The sequence below is a fragment of the Hesperophylax consimilis genome, chromosome 4, assembly GCF_061612785.1.
Source record: "Hesperophylax consimilis isolate HC1 chromosome 4, BYU_Hcon_1.0, whole genome shotgun sequence".
Classification (NCBI taxonomy): domain Eukaryota; kingdom Metazoa; phylum Arthropoda; class Insecta; order Trichoptera; family Limnephilidae; genus Hesperophylax; species Hesperophylax consimilis.
This window is the reverse complement of record NC_142839.1, coordinates 31,797,244-31,814,621: the sequence shown is the minus strand read 5'-3', so window position 1 is coordinate 31,814,621 and position 17,378 is coordinate 31,797,244. Positions and strand designations below refer to the sequence as shown.

The following is a 17,378-nucleotide window of genomic DNA, read 5'->3' as shown; positions in this document are numbered from 1 at the left end:
ACCTAAAACTTATTCGAAATAAGACTTTGTTTCATTGAATGTAGAAATAAAACATGGTTAATTTCTCCGAGCCATTTGATCTAAATGTTTATTTAGTAATAAATACATGTTTGACAGTTGTATTAAATTGACTTAATAATGAAAAATAATATCGATAATAGATAACTACGAAAACGTCAATCAAAATTGTGGGACATGTCAGAAAAGCAAAAGTACAGGTACTTGTATTATAATATTGTGATAATAAATTATTGTAAGCAATCAATACAAAATTGAAAATATCTCCCGTGTAAAAATAAATGCCGACGGGAATTGAACCCGCGCCTTCTGATATTCTTTTCCGACACGCCAAATTATTCAATATGTAATAGTCCTTCAATCAACAATTACTATTAATCATATTTTTTTCACCTGTAAAGAACCAACTTTATTATTTTTATTTACAGGCGACTAATTATTGCTTATAATAATTTATTATCCTTTGTGCTGTGCATAACAAAACTTGTCTTATAAACATTAGGTTATCATTAAAAAAAAAAAATATATATATATATATATATATATATATATATATATATATATATAATATTGTGGCTATATTATAGCGACATTGCTCGGGTATATAAGGCATGCGGATCGCAGACGGTGACGCCATCCGAAGGATTGTGGAGGAACGCTGGGAATGCTATGGTCGTTGCCAAATAGATGTAGCGGGAGCGTCGAGTAAGGGGAGGTGAAAACGGCAAGGAACGATGACCGCCCTATACAACCGACCGCAATTTGCTACATATCCAAATTGATCACGATTAATGGAACCTCAGAGGGATAAAATGTGTAGGAGAATATCGTGGCTGAGGCACATCTGTCAAAGCTTTCAAAGTGTGGAGGAGTTTTTATAAATTTATTTATTAATTTTCGGGAAATCGACAGTTTAAATTGAATCAGTTTATACATAAGTATTATGTAGTAATATAAAAACAATTATGGATTTCCTCCTTGTGACTTTACCTCTACCGAGAGAGCACAATATGGAATAATTAAATTAAATTTGTGAGAAAGGAATATGACTTAAAAAATTTATACAAAACAAAAGATTATATAAAACGAAAAATTTATAAAACAATACATTTGTAGCCATAAAGAGAGGTTGTAGATATAAATCAAATAATAGTAGAGATATAAACAATAGAGACATAAAAATTATTCACAAACCATCAGAGAAATATTCTTTTATGGACCTCTTGTATTTGGTAAGTTCACAACTGAAAATATCAACCTTGGATAATACGCTATTGTAATTATTGCGTAGTCTGTTCAGGTAAGAATTCTGCTTGGAGTTCGTTTTGCTTTGATCAACCTTAAACAGGACACAAGAGCGTGTTGAACGCGCAGGTACATTGAATGGAATCTTGTTTAGCAACTTTGGGCATTGAATATTATTGTTAACTACTTTATACAGGAATAGTGCATCCTTATGATGCCCCCGTACACTCAGTAAATCAATTTTAAAGTATGAAGCTGCCTCTGCATAATTATTAAATCTTACAAATCGACTTACTACTTAAAAATGTTACGAAATCCAAGATCCAATCGAAAATCTTAGCTATAGTTTTCGCTAAATACCTCGTAATGGACATTTTGTGTCCGAGGTAGCGAAAATATTAAGAAAGTGTTTATAAGATATTAAGCTTATCTCTATATACCATAAAATAAAGTCGCTATCCATGTCTGTCTGTTTGTGCGCTTAGTCCTTCTAAACTACGCAACGGATTGTTATAGGGTTTTCACTATCATTCAGAAAATTTCTTCCGTAACGTTTTTATATATCATACACATATATTATACTTATAAATAGTAGAGAAAAGTCGACGTTTTGTAATCAAGTCGTAAAAAAAATATATTCAACAATATATTTAACATTGCTAACGCTGGCTAAACCTTATGAGATACATCAAAATAATTTTAAAAGAAATTGTAAATCTCAAACAGGCCCAAATAAAAGTCAAAAATGGTATATGTTTATCTCCTAAGTAAACCCCAACAACGCCGGGTACACTTTAGTAACTATAATATATAGGTGAAAGAACAGTACTCAAGTAAGAAAAATGCATTGATTAACTATTGATTTTTCGGTTGCAGACCAACATTTTCCATTTATTCATGATTTAAAGCTTAGAAGTTCTAGATTTTGTAATACCCACTCTATCAATAATTCGTGATCCCTTCACTCGATTATTCATCAGATGTTTCAAGGTTTTAAAAAATAAACCACTCCTGGCATTAGGTAAATGCAAAACCCGATTATCCTTTGTTTTGCAGTTCAAAGATATTGAAGGCATTAGACTTGTCCGGGAGTAAAGTATGCTTAACCGTACTTCGGGGGGTGATTTTACGTGATTTTAGATGTAAAAAAGTTTAAAAAAACTTTTTCTGAAATTTTAATGTTTTAATGTAGTTTATACGTAAAAAAAATGATTTTTTTTGTATCGAAAATAAATATTCTTCCATAGAAAAATATTTTTGTATTGGAAAATGAAAATTTAAATTTTGAAATAAGTTATTTTTCTTTTTTACATCTACCATCTTGTAGAATCACCTCCCACACTTTACCACCTCCCGCATTTTACCCCCGGATACCCCGTATAATTAAAATATGTATTTGGCTTTATTTTCACATTGTTAGACACACGAAGAGATCCTGACATAACACAGTTTTAGATACATTGCGAGAGATTAGCGAGGATTCTGCTGCTTGCTTTAAACTGAGTTATATAGGGGAATTAGAATTAACGACTAACAGTTGTACAGAAAACCCTTTTCAGGGATCTGTTGTCTGTATTTAATCACTGATGACAATATTAACAAACCTCAAACCAAAAAGGTGAAAGCAAAAACAAAGAAAAATATTCGGTTGCATCTGGGAAATGAATCTAGGACCTCTGCATTGCGGCATATTGTTCTGACCACTGAGGTAATTTGACCATATTAAATTCCTTCATTTTAAACGGTATCACACTTCAACATAGAACTAGCAATAATTTTATTTTAGTTTAATAATTGTTAATATTGTGTTCAATGATTAAATATTACAATTAGACGTTTAAGTTATTCCACAAAACAAATGAAAATTTTATAGTCTGGTTTGGGAAGAAGGTAGAGGGAAGAAGGAAGAGGTAAGAAAATAATGTTGTAAAAAAGCGTCAGCTCTTTATTATTTATTTTCGAACTGGAATTCAAATATTTTCCTTTTGAATCGAAATTCAATGAAAACTGTTCACTGTCAACGGCGAAAAGCGTCTAGACGAAAACATTGTTTTCCACGTTTTATACGTTACAGTTTCTTCTTTCATTCTTACTCACAGATAAACAGCCAATCAGCAATACGAGTTTGGTGTTTTTATTGTTTTCCCAAAATGATTTTATCACATTACTTTAGTAACTTTAGTTTATATAAAAACTTATTTACACAAACTGATAAAATAATTTATAATGAAAATTTCAACTACATTTCAGTATTACAAATTCACTTCGAAGTTGAACCCTGCAAACAATTCAATTTTTGGATAGTTTTTTCTCCGAGAGTTTCATAAACGCAATAAGATAATACCTGTATCTACACATTGTACCTACAATATGTTTTCAGATGGAAACGCACGGTACGGTATTTTTGTCCTAGGATTTATTTTTAAACAGAACAGTAATAACTCTGTGTTTTTCAATGATAACTTGAACTTTGCAAAATGTTGATATTTTTATGTCAAGGAATCAATAAGTGAGAAGATATGTTCCCTAGTCAAGTAGATATACTCGTCTCAGATAGGTTTACTTGTACCTTAACAATGTGCATTATTTCTAAAATATTTGGATAATTTTCATTATTTATCGAGTGTGTATGTTTACAGAAAACATCAAATCTATAATAATTATAAAAAAAATATGTCTGAGTATACTCAAAAGAATTCAAAGTCTACTCTTTCATAGATGGCGCTATTTTTATTTATATTTTTCTACATTATAACATTTGATAATACCTATTATAATGATATTATAAATTTGGTCAATACTATCCAATTTAAGTTAATTTCTTATTTTTCTACAAATATCCCTCAACATGATCAGAAAACATTTTATTATTCATTAATAACCGAAAAAAACAAAAATACGTCCTTATATAGTGCCACTAAATAGATTTGTTCTTGTTTATTATGTGTTGCTTCCACCGATATACCTAAGTATATCGATAATATTTATTTATTTTATTTTATTAATACAAGATTTAGAGGGTACATATGGTTTTTGTGATATTTCACCCTCCATGCTAGGGATGACCCTGTGTTATGGCGGGTGAATTTTACAGTTTGAACAGAATCTATAAATTACTATGATATGAAAAAGAACAATAATAAAAATGATGAAGAGATAGTTAGGGTTGCAAGAAGAGAATGGAGAAGTTAGAGGATTATAAGATTATAAGAATTACTCAAATTATTAGTAAATAGATCAGACTAATTATTTATTTACATACTATACCACTAAGTTAGGGAATAAGGATTATGTTATGTTTTATATTATATGTTTATTATGTATTATATGATTATGTATTAAGTGTTATAATAAGTTATGTTTTGTCTGAAAGGTGATTAAAATGATAGAGTGTAGAATGAATTTCAATTTTAAACATTTCATTTCAAACATAACATTAAACTACAACTAATGTATTCAACCAGGAGCCAGTAAACACGAGCATAAAAAGCGTACAAATGTAATTTATTCAACCAGGAGCCCATAAATACGAGCAGACAGCGCATACAAATGTAATGTATTCCACCAGGAGCCCATAAGTACGAGCAGACAAAGCGTACAAATGTAATAATACCCTTCTACAGACTAGAGTCGATGGGTGAGAAACAAAGGAAAAAGTAACCACAAAAAAAAATAAAAATAAAATAAAAGATGAATGTACCCAAGTATGGTTAGTAAAATAATTTATAACATATCTCATTATTTACATATAACGTAGAAACACAACAACGCATCGACTTTTACGTTTTAGGGTATTCTGATATTGGAGGAATTTGAATAATATATTTCCTCCGAGGTTCGGATTCTACGCGGAGTGAAAGGTTAAAAACACAGAAACGTGTCACGTGTTTACGTTTTTGTTTTACCAACCGAAATACCAATATTATCATGAGGCAGCAGCGTATCGCAATAACTTAGTGTCGAATCGTTAGTTTATTCCCTAGGCGTAAAAAAAATGTTTTTGATTTTTTTATCTTTACGTGATGATTATTTTATCTTTTAAAATGAGTTGATTCATATTGTGTACTGATATAACAATCCTCGGACAATCTTTGGTTAGCCCGCTATTTCGGTAGATGTTACTTTTGAAGCTGTCATTTTTTGACATTTTACAAGTAGAAACTACGACATTAATAAAAATGGTCCTATACACGCTTCAACAACTTCAGCATTGAAATTATTAAAATTCACTTGAGTGAATCGACTGCAAATCATCTTGAGTGATGAGGCCCATTTCCACCTCGGTGGCTTCGTCAACAAGCAAAATTGTCGCATCTGGGGCTCGTAAAACCCAAAAGTTATTGTTGAAAAGCCTCTTTATCTTCAATGTGTGACTGTTTGGTGCGGTTTATGATCCGGCGGAGTCATTGGACCTTACTTTTTCGAAAATGAGGCTGGAGCAACAGTTACGGTGAATGGATTGCGATATCGAGAAATGAGTAATGATTTTTTATGGCTGGAATTGGATGATATTGATCTGGACAACGTTTACTTTCCACAAGATGGCGCTACGTGCCGCACAAGCAACAAAACTATTGATCTTTTACGATTGAATATCAAAATAACACCTCTTATTGGAAAACCCTGTATTTTTGTGAAGAAGTTTAATCAAATTAAAAAAAAATATGTAGTTGTTTTCTGCTCTTCTGAACATTTTGTCGATACATGTTTGTGTGTTCTCACCTATTTAATTTGTCTATTTGGTGATTACAGAGTCGCGGACGGATCGCCGCCATGGGACGCAAGCTGGGCGGCTCGCTGGCTGTTAGGTTGCTTGCCTCTACGGTTGTGGTGCTTCTTTTCTCTCTCAATAATGCGGCGCAAATGGTGAGTGCTGTCGATGTATTATTATTATGATACGCATTGCGCAATAGCAAAATGAAAAAAACAAGAAAAACAACAAAAAAAATATAATAATTACCTATAATTATAACAATAATTAGTCATCCGAAATACTAATACAAATTGAAAATATCTCCCGAATAAAGATAAATGCCGCCAACGGGAATTGAACCCGTGCCTTCTGATGTCCGGTCAGGTGCTCTGTATCCACTGAGCTATGTCGGCTTATTTCCAACCCGCCAAATGATTCAATATGTACTAGTACCTCAATCAACAATTACTGCTTATTATATTTTTTCACCTGGAAACAACCAACTTTATTTTTGTAGGAAAGGCTTTGTTAGTGCTAAATTTCTCACTAGATGGCGTCGAGACATATGATATTTTCATTTATTGGTGAAATATTTTTGACTTGTCAAATATTTCAATTTGTATTAGTATTTCGGATGACTAATTATTTGTTATCCTTTATGCTATGCATAAAACCTTGTCTTATAAACGTTAGTTTATCATTAAAAAAAAATAATAATTACCTGTTAATATTTTAGAGGAAAAAAATATTCTCGAAGGAAGGCCTTATGTTATAAGTCTTAATACATATATAAATTAGATTGTCTGTAGCGGGCGGCGTGGCTTTGTTTTATTATACAAATCTACAGAGATTTATGAAATTTTGCACACTTCACCTTCAAACTAAGAGGAAGGTAATATATAGAAAAACTCCACCTCATTTTTCAACACCTTAAGAGGAAGCTACAAGCCGAACATGTGTATATTCTTGGTATACCTTATATCGTAGATAATAGGCATTAAAATCGCCTGACAAACGGAGTCTAGTAACGTTCGATTTCAAGCACAAAACTGGTTTTATTTATTTTGTAAATAATTTTATAAGAAAGCAAAAAAGTTAATCAAGTGAAACTGTCACAGATAATCTTAGCTATAATACTGTATTTTTTAAAAGTTGTTTACTTTATACGTTCATACAAAAAAATAGTAGTTTGCATTTAAATTTTTTATTGAGTCATTTATTTTTCTATTTGTATTCTTCTCAAGCGAAGCTATAGAAAAACCTTCAATTTATCTAAAGCATATTTTTTGGTAATCATAATGTACACCAAGTCGTTATAAAAATTAATCAAAATAGTGATTTGGCATTAAGCTTCACCTTAAAGAAAGATTTTGATACTTCTTGATGAAATTTTACATATTTAACATTCCAAATAAGAGTAAAAATACTTTCTAAATCTGATTTCTAAATTATTTATTGCATAATTTTCAGATACTATTTATAAGTGAATATGGAAGCTAATTGCAAATATCAGACTTCATTTTGTTTCGGGTATTTTAAAGTCATTTGTAATGTGCACGCTATTAAGATATTCTTGGGGTAAATAGTCCTTTTAATAAATAAATAAATAATTAAATACAGAGTCTTTCTTAGGTTGCAGAAATGTAAAAGATGGATTATTTATTCAAAGATATTTCATAGATGTACATAAATGTATTATTATTGCTTTGAGAAACCACGAGAGAAGGAAATTTGAGTTTCTGTTCATTAATTATATCTAGAAAGCAGACTTCTTTCATTTGGATTATTTGTTTATTTATTTATATCGTATAAATTACGCCGTTACCTACTACTTCTCTTCAAATTACGAAGGTAAATAATTGATGGTCAGAGAAACAGAACAAATAAGGTGGTAGGTTAATTACATTTTTATTGATCAAAACAACCTTCATCATTTTCATACTGAACACAAATATAAATGGGTTGATATAACCCGGTGAAGTTAACCCGTTCCAAAAGGTTACTTCCTGTGTTATTCTATTAATATTCCAGACAAGAAAAAATCACCAAAATTTTCAATAAAAAATTCACCCTTTTTAAATTGATCTATTTGAATTTAGATTTTGTTTTTTGATCGAATGAATGAATGAATGAAGTGGATGCTTGGAAGTGGAAACTAACCCACTTCCCGACATCCGATCGAGCTGAAACTTGGTAGATTTACACGTTGTCATTGACAATGCATTATATGCACTCATGCACATACACGCCTGCACACATGTATTCTTCTGAAATTGGATGATATGACGAAGTAAATGTCAGTACTATCCAATCAGAATTTGGTTTAGGTGTTAGCATTGTTAACTTCAAACCCTGGGGAAGACGGTTCAATCTTCACTCAAACCCTTAAAATAAAAAGATGTTTTTTGACACTTAAAAGATCACAGCAGTTAAGAACCAGTCCCTGCGGAATTATAGTAAAAAAACATTGGTTGAATGTTATGTTGGTTAATTCTAAATAAATAATATCTTCCACCGAACATGACAGGTATCACAATAAAAAACATTAGGACATACTTTACGAGGAACAAGAAAAACTACTATGGGAGTAATTATTTGCCAATGAACATTAACAAGAATTAGTTTGCTAACTAAGACAGTTTGTCGGGGGATTAGGGACGTACATCGTATAATTTGCATTACCCCAATACGTGACATTTCCGTTTCACTTGATCTACCATCTAGTGATGGACAATGGACAAAATTGATTTAACCATTCCACGATGACAGCGCTATGTGACTTCTTTTCGATTTTTGACTTGCTTAATTTTAGGTATTTAAAAAAATATATTTACTATGTACGCCCCAACGCTTAGTACGGAACATACTGTAAATTCTATGCGGATCTAAAATTTCAAATCAAAAGTATAACCAATGATTTCGATATTTATTTTTTTAATATTTTTTATTTTAAATGTAAAATACATTATTATAGGTAAGTTGTACAAATGAGTATAATTTATTTATTTATTTTGTAAGAAACAAACAGCTTTTATATAATATACAATGATAGATATAAATATACAAGTTAACTGAAATCAAGCCACAGAAGTTTCTTATGTTAAAGTTCATTAGAAATGAAGTTTTAGTATCTTAAAATTAATATGTTTAAAGTACATGACACTAAATCTTCTCTCTTACAAAATGGTGTCTCTAAATTTCGCTTAAATCTTTTTTTTAAATCTATCCGCATCTTGTAGAATATCTTGTAGGATATTTAAAATTCCATGTGTAAAGTTTTAAACAAAAACTAAAGAAGTTTTTCGATTTCATTCGTGTTTCTTGGTGGTGAGGTAACGATGTCAATTTTCGTCTTCGTAATCATCGGGTGGGTTAAGTTAACGGCGATAAAGCCATAAATTCTAAATACCATTCGATTATCATGTTGTAAAAACTAATGCCTCGATTACGCCCATCACTAGTTCGCGTGATCCGCCGAGGTTTTCTTTACGAAATGGACTAATGACGTCACGCGGCGTACACCATTATTTCGTTACCCATTATTGCATTATTACACATTAAATGAAGTTGTCTCGCTTATTTATTTAATGATGGCGGTTATTTTTATGTCTAAAGGAGGTGCTTTATGTATGTTTTATGTGCAATAATGGCGGAAACTCTATTAGAAGCATTCTAAATGTTGAGGTAATGGAACTAACTAAAGTGCGATATAAAACGCTAGCAGTGCTGTATAAAAGAGCTTATAATTTATTATTTATAAAAATATTACTCCTGTTCTGAGTTTCGACCATCGTCTGCTCCAACTTTAAGATTGATGGATGCTTTCCCCATCCATTACAGTTGTGGCAGTGTCTTAATATTCTTCGTAAAACTTTTTTAGCAACTGTACGCAATTAAAAATCAATTTTACCCAAGGATGGTTTTTTGCAGTTTCTTGCCTTGTCGAAGAGTTTGTTGAATAATGTTTGGTCGAAGGTGGGTTTTACGTTGTGTTGGCACCGTGACTGTCAAAACATTACTGTTATGGCTTCTGGTTTGATAATATGTTGGTTCGATTTTGCTATTATATTGTTTATAAATATTTATTTTTGTGAAACTTTGTCGTACGTTCAGAACATTACAATTTAATAGAGAATGCAATAGGATACCTGAAATCTTTCCTAGTGATGACTTTGATTACTGCTTACTGTGCCTTTCGTTGTGGGTCAATTATTATAGCTCCTGATCTCCCCTTGCCAAAAATATATTTATTTATTCACCTTTTGTTTTATGTAAATTGTTCTAGAGTATAATAATACAATACCGTATCGTAGGAAGGAGTTACACATTTCTTCAATTTTCTATTTTGTAACTCTTATGCTTTGTCATGGAACCATCAACAAATATACCTCTACGGTAGATTGCTCTAAAATCAATTAAGAGTGCCATCAGACAAACGAGACAAAACTCCATGCAACACTAACTCCCGCCAAATTACATTAGTAAAACTTCGTACATCGAATTCAATTTATTCCACTCAACACCTGGCAACTTCAATAAATAATATATTTGCAATTCATTTTACTCGACACAGACTAGATCCATCCACTTCCCATCCTTTCTACCATCCCATCCTCATCGGCTATTGTAACGTTTTTGAAGTGAAACTTCTTTACGCGCGTTATGCAATTTCGAGGACCGGAGTAAAACCAACTCATGACCGTCATCAAAAACCGTGATCATTTCGCTATAGGAGCCTAGCCAATATTATATACCTACTTTCGGTCGCTCCCCAAACTCAGCTTCACGGTCTAGAGGCAAAGCGCCTGATTGTCGTCGTGAAGAACCGAGGTTCGATCCCCGCTTTAACTATTTTTTTTTTCTTTTTGTGATTTTTTTAATAATAATTTTTTTTAAAGTGATAAAATGCTCTCGTGCTGCGACTTTTAGATATTTTGACTATATGATATTTTGGTCGAATACGTAATAACCGCGGTCTAGAGGCAGAGCGTTCGACACTCGTTATGCAGGACCCGGGTTCGAATCCCATATTTTTATAACTTTTAATTTTTTTATCAACGATTTGTAATAATGTAGTAAAAAATTAGATAAATTTGTTAATTTAAATTTAATTTACTTTACGGTACCTATATTATATTTTGGTCAAAATATAGCTTACAAATCGAGCCGGTAGAGTCGCTCGGTATTTTGATTAATTATTTTTATTTTGAATCATTAAAATTACTAATCAAGGCCGATAACGCCGCGTCGCGCGAAATATCTCTCCTCGCGGTCTAGAGGCAGAGCGTTCGACACTCGTTATGCAGGACCCGGGTTCGAATCCCATATTTTTATAACTTTAAATTTTTTTTATTACATGCTACTTATAAATATGTCAATAGACAGAAAAAAAGAGAGAATGAAATGAAAAGAGAGAGAGAGAAGAATACTAAAAGCTTCCGTCGTGCGTAGGCTTGCCACACAGTGTTTTTTAAAAAAAATTCTTTTGTAATTCACTAATAAGTATTTAAAAATGTAATGAAATTTATTATTGCTACAGTTATCGTTTCTATTTTACCGAACGTTATAAAAATATTACTGTGAGGTTTACCAAGAAAAAGCGAAATAATATGTTTATATATTTTTTAAAATTTAAAGTTTTTTAAAATGATCTAAATTTCAGTAAATAATTTTAGGAATTCTGCGCCCGCTCCCTCGAGTATGACAACTCCACCGACGTGAGTTTGGGCGAGAGTGGCGCGTGCTCAGGCGGCGCGTGGTGCGCGGCGCAAGGGCTGGCGAGCGGGGCTCTGGGCGCAGCGGCCGGCGCGCTGACGCCCCTGCCGCTGCTGGCGCGCGCGTCGCTCGCTGCGCTGGCAGCTGCACCCCCAGCACTGCTGGCGGCAACGCGGCTTGGAGCTGAACTGGATTGCAGGGATCTGCTGACTTCGATGGATCCGGAATCTATGTAAAATAAAGAATTTGTTTATTTTTGTTAATTTAACATTTTATTTTGTATTCCTATATTCTATTTAAGGCTAGGTGTTAAATTTTTCCGGTGTAGTTATGATCTGAGGTAAAGAATAAAAGTTATATCAAAATTCTATGCGGTGTGTTTAAGTGCACGTGGACGGGTATTGTGAGTGCGCATTGATTACATTACCAGTAATGTTTTTTTTTAAATGATCAAAAATATCTCGATGTTGAATTTTTTTATTTGTGTTAGGCAATTCATCCTAAAAAGAGTGCTTTGGAGAGTTGAGTTGGGGCAAAGAGTGTTGAATGTTCAAAAACGTTTGTAAAGGAAAAAATAAACTATTAAAAAAAGGTTTAGGTCCTCTGCTGTTTTAAATAATAATAGTAATACTATTTCAAATGTATCTTGAAGACATCACGCTGTTGACGAAATTATTTGACAATTTAGTATTTTATGAAAAAGTGAATAGTGCAAAATGTTTTTATTATAATACTAATACTACTAAAAAATGACGAGACAATCAGTTACAATTTTATAAATAATAAAATATTATATCATTGAATACATATTAACGACTCTCAAATAAAAAAATGCGAAACAGAACAATCCGAAAATTTGAGATTTTCCTCATTAGGTTAAAGAACAAAAAAAAAATTTTTGTGAAAATAACACTTAAATTGAACGCGAGTTTGTGTTCGCAGATAAGTGAAATTATTATGATTGATAATTAATTTTATTCACTTTTCAATGCAGCACAATTTTTAGACATTTACACATTTTTTATATCACCAACTTATTTAATTATTTCTTCATGTTCTCCATAAAACAAAGATAGAATAGATTATAGATAGAGAAGATTTCTTATTAAGGTAAAAGTAAGTATAAAATGATCAAGGAGATAGTTTTACTATTTTGAGACATGCGTCAAAAGCGTCAAAAGATAGTTGCTAAACTGTCTTTAAGTGACGTTGAATCACCTCACATCCTCAAATATAATATCTTTTCCAAAACCCTTTACATAGAATATTTAACTCTTGGTTCACCACTTCTCCCTTCCCATATCCAGCCCACTAACATAAATATCAATGTGTATATTGAAATTAATAATAAAAAGAGAAACTATAATAACTTGTCATAATTTTAAAAACGTAAAAAAACTACTGTGTAAATAGATTGAACTATGATTGTATTTCAATGATATGTGAATCCGGTAAAATAATAATTTATTTTGTTGTTGCAGAATAATACCAACAAAATTCACGCTGTGCTGCCTGATGTTCGTCATTACCGTTGCTCTTGTGATACTAAGCAGATACGTAAGTAAAACAAGTTCATATTATACACTTCTTAAAAGATTTGGTTGCGGTTATATCTACATACCAACTTTTCTCATTAAAATCATTTATTTGTATTACGAGGGTATTTTCTTTAGTCATTTGTTTTAAACAACTACTGTCTTGAGTTAGCCCGTATCTTGAGTCAAAGGTCTTTTAGGATAGATAACGGTAGAGCAGATCCTTTGACGAACTAAATCTGTGATTTGCCTTTGGCTTAATGATATAGTGACTTAACAGGATAGAAGGAACGTTTATGCTTGTGTAAATTCTCAATGCTTTTCTAAGGGTGGGTTGTTCCGTTCGTGGATTAACAGTAGTGTTGGATTTACCTTCAATATGGGTATTTGTAAGTCTTGGGAAAAGTGTATCAATGTTTCGTAAGATGGGGTATAATTTAAGCCGGGAACTACAATCGTAGCTTATCTGGCTTGTCGGCGAATCCGTAACTGGCTGACGCGGGGGTTCAGTTAAGTTTCCATCCGCAGAAAATGTGTGCGACTCTGTTAAAAGTTACGTGCGGCTTACAACGAAAAGGGATATTAGAAAAAAAACTATGCTAGATCCCAGTGTGGGATTTAGTCTCCTACACAAATGTTGAAAATTATATATCTATGATCTAGGTAGTACTGTAACGTATAAAAAATATTATGAATATATGTAATAATAAGGAGATGATAATCTTAAATAAAAGATTCATATTTACGGAATATAATTTATTGTAAAACAAAACATAGCAAGAGACTCAATGAATAATTTAAATATAAATAATCTCAGGGTGCGACTAACCTCGAAGATGCGTTAGTAGGTCGGTATTATTACGTAAAAATAATTAACATGGTGATTGAAAGTTATGCTACATTGTAGGTAGTAAAATGAATTATAATTTTAAATATCATTACTATAAATATTAAGGGCGCCAGTTCCATATAACGATAGAACAAAATTTATAAAATTATAGTAAACCAATATTGCAAACAGTAAGAGAACTAAAGATTGAATATTTGAAATGAATATTGAAATGAATATTGAATATTGAAATGCATAATGATAAACTAAAAACTTCCCGATTTCGTGTTGACCGCCATCCGCGAAGAGTCCTTTCTTCCCCGTACGTGTGATTGCTGGATCCGCCACCCGAATACTCGAGACGAAGCTCCTCTTGTTCCGTCAGCCAACCGCGAACCTTGTCTCATGGTGTCGCCAGTTGTCGGATATCCACACCAAATAATATAAATCAACGGGTACTTAATTTATCCCGTTACAGTACATCAGTTAAAATTTCTCACACTTCAATTGAAAACACTGCCAAAACATGAACGTTAAATGCCGACAGTAAATTATTATATTATAAATGTCATTTTTATGGTGACAAATAATTTTTATGACGATTTAATATTTTCCATTTTGGATTTGCCGCCAAAAACAATATTATGTTCATGCGGAGAGCGCTTGTGACGTTAAACCGGATAATGACTGGGAAAATGGTCAAATCGAACAAATCTTCATTTCTATTCCGGTAAGATCTTTCAATCTCATCATATGTGCAGTATACATACCTCCTGCCTTACAACCTATGGTCTATGATACGTTCTCCGAAAACCTGGAATCTGTATATTCATCACAACCAAATAATACTTTTTGTGTACTAGGAGATATGAATCTACCAACTCTGACTTGGTCATTTTCCGAAGACAGCAGTCAAGGTCTCGCCTCCTCAAATACGGCTGCATCGAAAACTTTGCTTCAAGCAATGTCATTGATGGACTTACTCCAATATAACTGTATACCAAACCATAATGAAAAATACTTAGACCTCGTATTCTACAGTCGCGAAACAAATGTTAAACGTAGCAACAACCCTCTCCTCTCAGAGGATAGACACCACCCAGCCCTTGAATTTGATATATCCTTCGTAATTCAACCAAAAATCAAAAACAAAATACAGCGTAGGCGCAATTTCAGGAAAGCTAATTATGCTCAGATTAATGAGGACATTAATTGTATTGATTGGTTATCTGAAATCGCAAATTTATCAGCCGAAAAAGCAGTAGATCGATTCTATTTAAAAATAAACAATGTAATTGATAAGCTTATTCCAGTATTGGCACGACGAAATGACAAATTCCCCATATGGTTTACTCCAGAACTTATTAGGTTATCAAGGAAAAAAGATAAAGTCTGGCTCAAATGGAAGACATATAAAGGTCTTTCTGACTATCGTGAATTTTCCTTCTTACGTGCTACATACAAAAAATTGACTTATGAAACCCGAAGGTTATTTTTTGACAACATCGAAAGTTCATTGCAAAATAATATCAAAAGCTTTTGGTCATACGTATCCTCATTAAAATCGTCTGATGGATACCCTGCTGCAATGTCCTTCGAAGGGCGCAAATCTAACGATGCCCAGGAAATTTGTGATATGTTCTCTGAATTCTTTAAGTCAACATTTGAACCTTCCTCTATCAATGACCCAATTATTAACATTGACCAACTCGAGGAAGTTCAGGACTCTGGACTTGCGCACATTCACACAGTTAAACTAACGGAAAAAGAAGTGCAATCGAGTTTAAAATCGATAGACATAAACAAGAGTGCGGGTCACGATGGAATACCGGCGTTTTTCCTTAGATCTGCTGCGTCGTCACTGTGTGTGCCGCTTACCATAATATTTAATAAATGCCTGAGTGATGGGGTTTTCCCTGATAGGTGGAAGTTGGCCTATATTATACCGGTCCACAAGGGTGACTCGCGTCAAAGAGTGGAAAACTATAGGCCAATATCCATTCTCTCGGCGATCCCTAAACTATTGGAAAGACTTGTCCATGACAATATATATCCCCAGCTTGCTGCCGAAATTACTGAACAACAACACGGGTTTGTAAAAGGCAAATCTACCACGAGTAATTTACTTATTTACTCCAATTTCTTATTTACTAGCATGGATCGAGGCCACCAGGTAGATGCAATATATTGCGATTTCAAAAAAGCTTTCGACGAGGTTGACCACCTTATTCTTATTAAAAAAAATTATGTACAACGGAATTAGAGGAAATTTATTACGTTGGTTTATCTCATATTTAACAAAAAGACAACAAGCCGTATCATTAAGAGGACAGACTTCTACATGGGAACCAGTTACTTCTGGCGTGCCACAGGGGTCAATCCTGGGTCCGCTGTTGTTTATTCTTTTTATTAACACTGTTACTAAATGTTTCGTGCATTGTTTATATCTTTTGTACGCTGACGACATAAAAATATTTGCCATTGTTCGGAATTTAAACGATTGTCTTCTCATACAAAGCGACTTAGTAAGGTTCGAAACGTTTTGCAATGAAAACAAAATTTACCTAAGTTACAATAAATGTAAACAAATAAGTTTTACTAAAAATCACAACGCTATCAAACACAATTATTGTATTGGTAATTATTTACTCGAGCGCGTTTACTGTATAAGAGATCTAGGCGTACTTTTTGATTCCAAACTCCACTTCGATGCGCACATAGATAATATTGTGAATAAAGCTTACAGCATGCTAGGATTTGTCAACAGAAACAGCCGTGAATTTCGAAAACCTGAAACATATCTTCTTCTTTACCACACTCTGGTCCGTTCTCAACTTGAATACTGCACCTCCATATGGAATCCACTTTACGATATCTATAAAGAAAATATTGAAAATATTCAAAAGAAATTTCTGCGATGCCTCAATTACAGAATGAGCGCACCCAAACGTGGGTACATAAATATGCTCTCGAGTTATAACGTCTCCACTCTATCTAACCGGCGAACATACCTTGATCTCATGACTCTGTATAAAATCTGTAACAACGTTATTGACTGTCCCGACTTACTGAAATTGATAAACTTCAAAGTACCACCCAGAGTAACAAGGCTTAACGACTTATTCCACATAAGCAGGACGCGTACAAATGCTGGTGTCAGGGATCCAATCAGAAGAATGTGCGAATCACTTAATCAGAATCAAAACCTCAAGGACTCTGACTTATTTTTTGATACACGCACTACTTTTAGTAGAAAAATGAAGACTGTTTTCCTACAAAGTTCAAAGTAAACAACTTAGACATACTTCGTTTAAATATATTGATATATTTTTTACTTTCTGTT

At 32.8% G+C, this 17,378-nt stretch overlaps 1 protein-coding gene across 1 annotated transcript in view; it reads left to right on the top strand.

Moving 5' to 3' along the window:
* Positions 1-17,378, top strand: part of Ac3 (Adenylate cyclase 3) — a 321,798-nt gene that overhangs the window by 290,262 nt on the left and 14,158 nt on the right. The window contains exons 12-14 of the mRNA XM_089651683.1: positions 6,016-6,129; positions 11,632-11,903; positions 13,153-13,228. Coding sequence (XP_089507809.1) covers positions 6,016-6,129; positions 11,632-11,903; positions 13,153-13,228 — 462 coding nt within the window. The remainder of the gene's footprint in view (positions 1-6,015; positions 6,130-11,631; positions 11,904-13,152; positions 13,229-17,378) is intronic.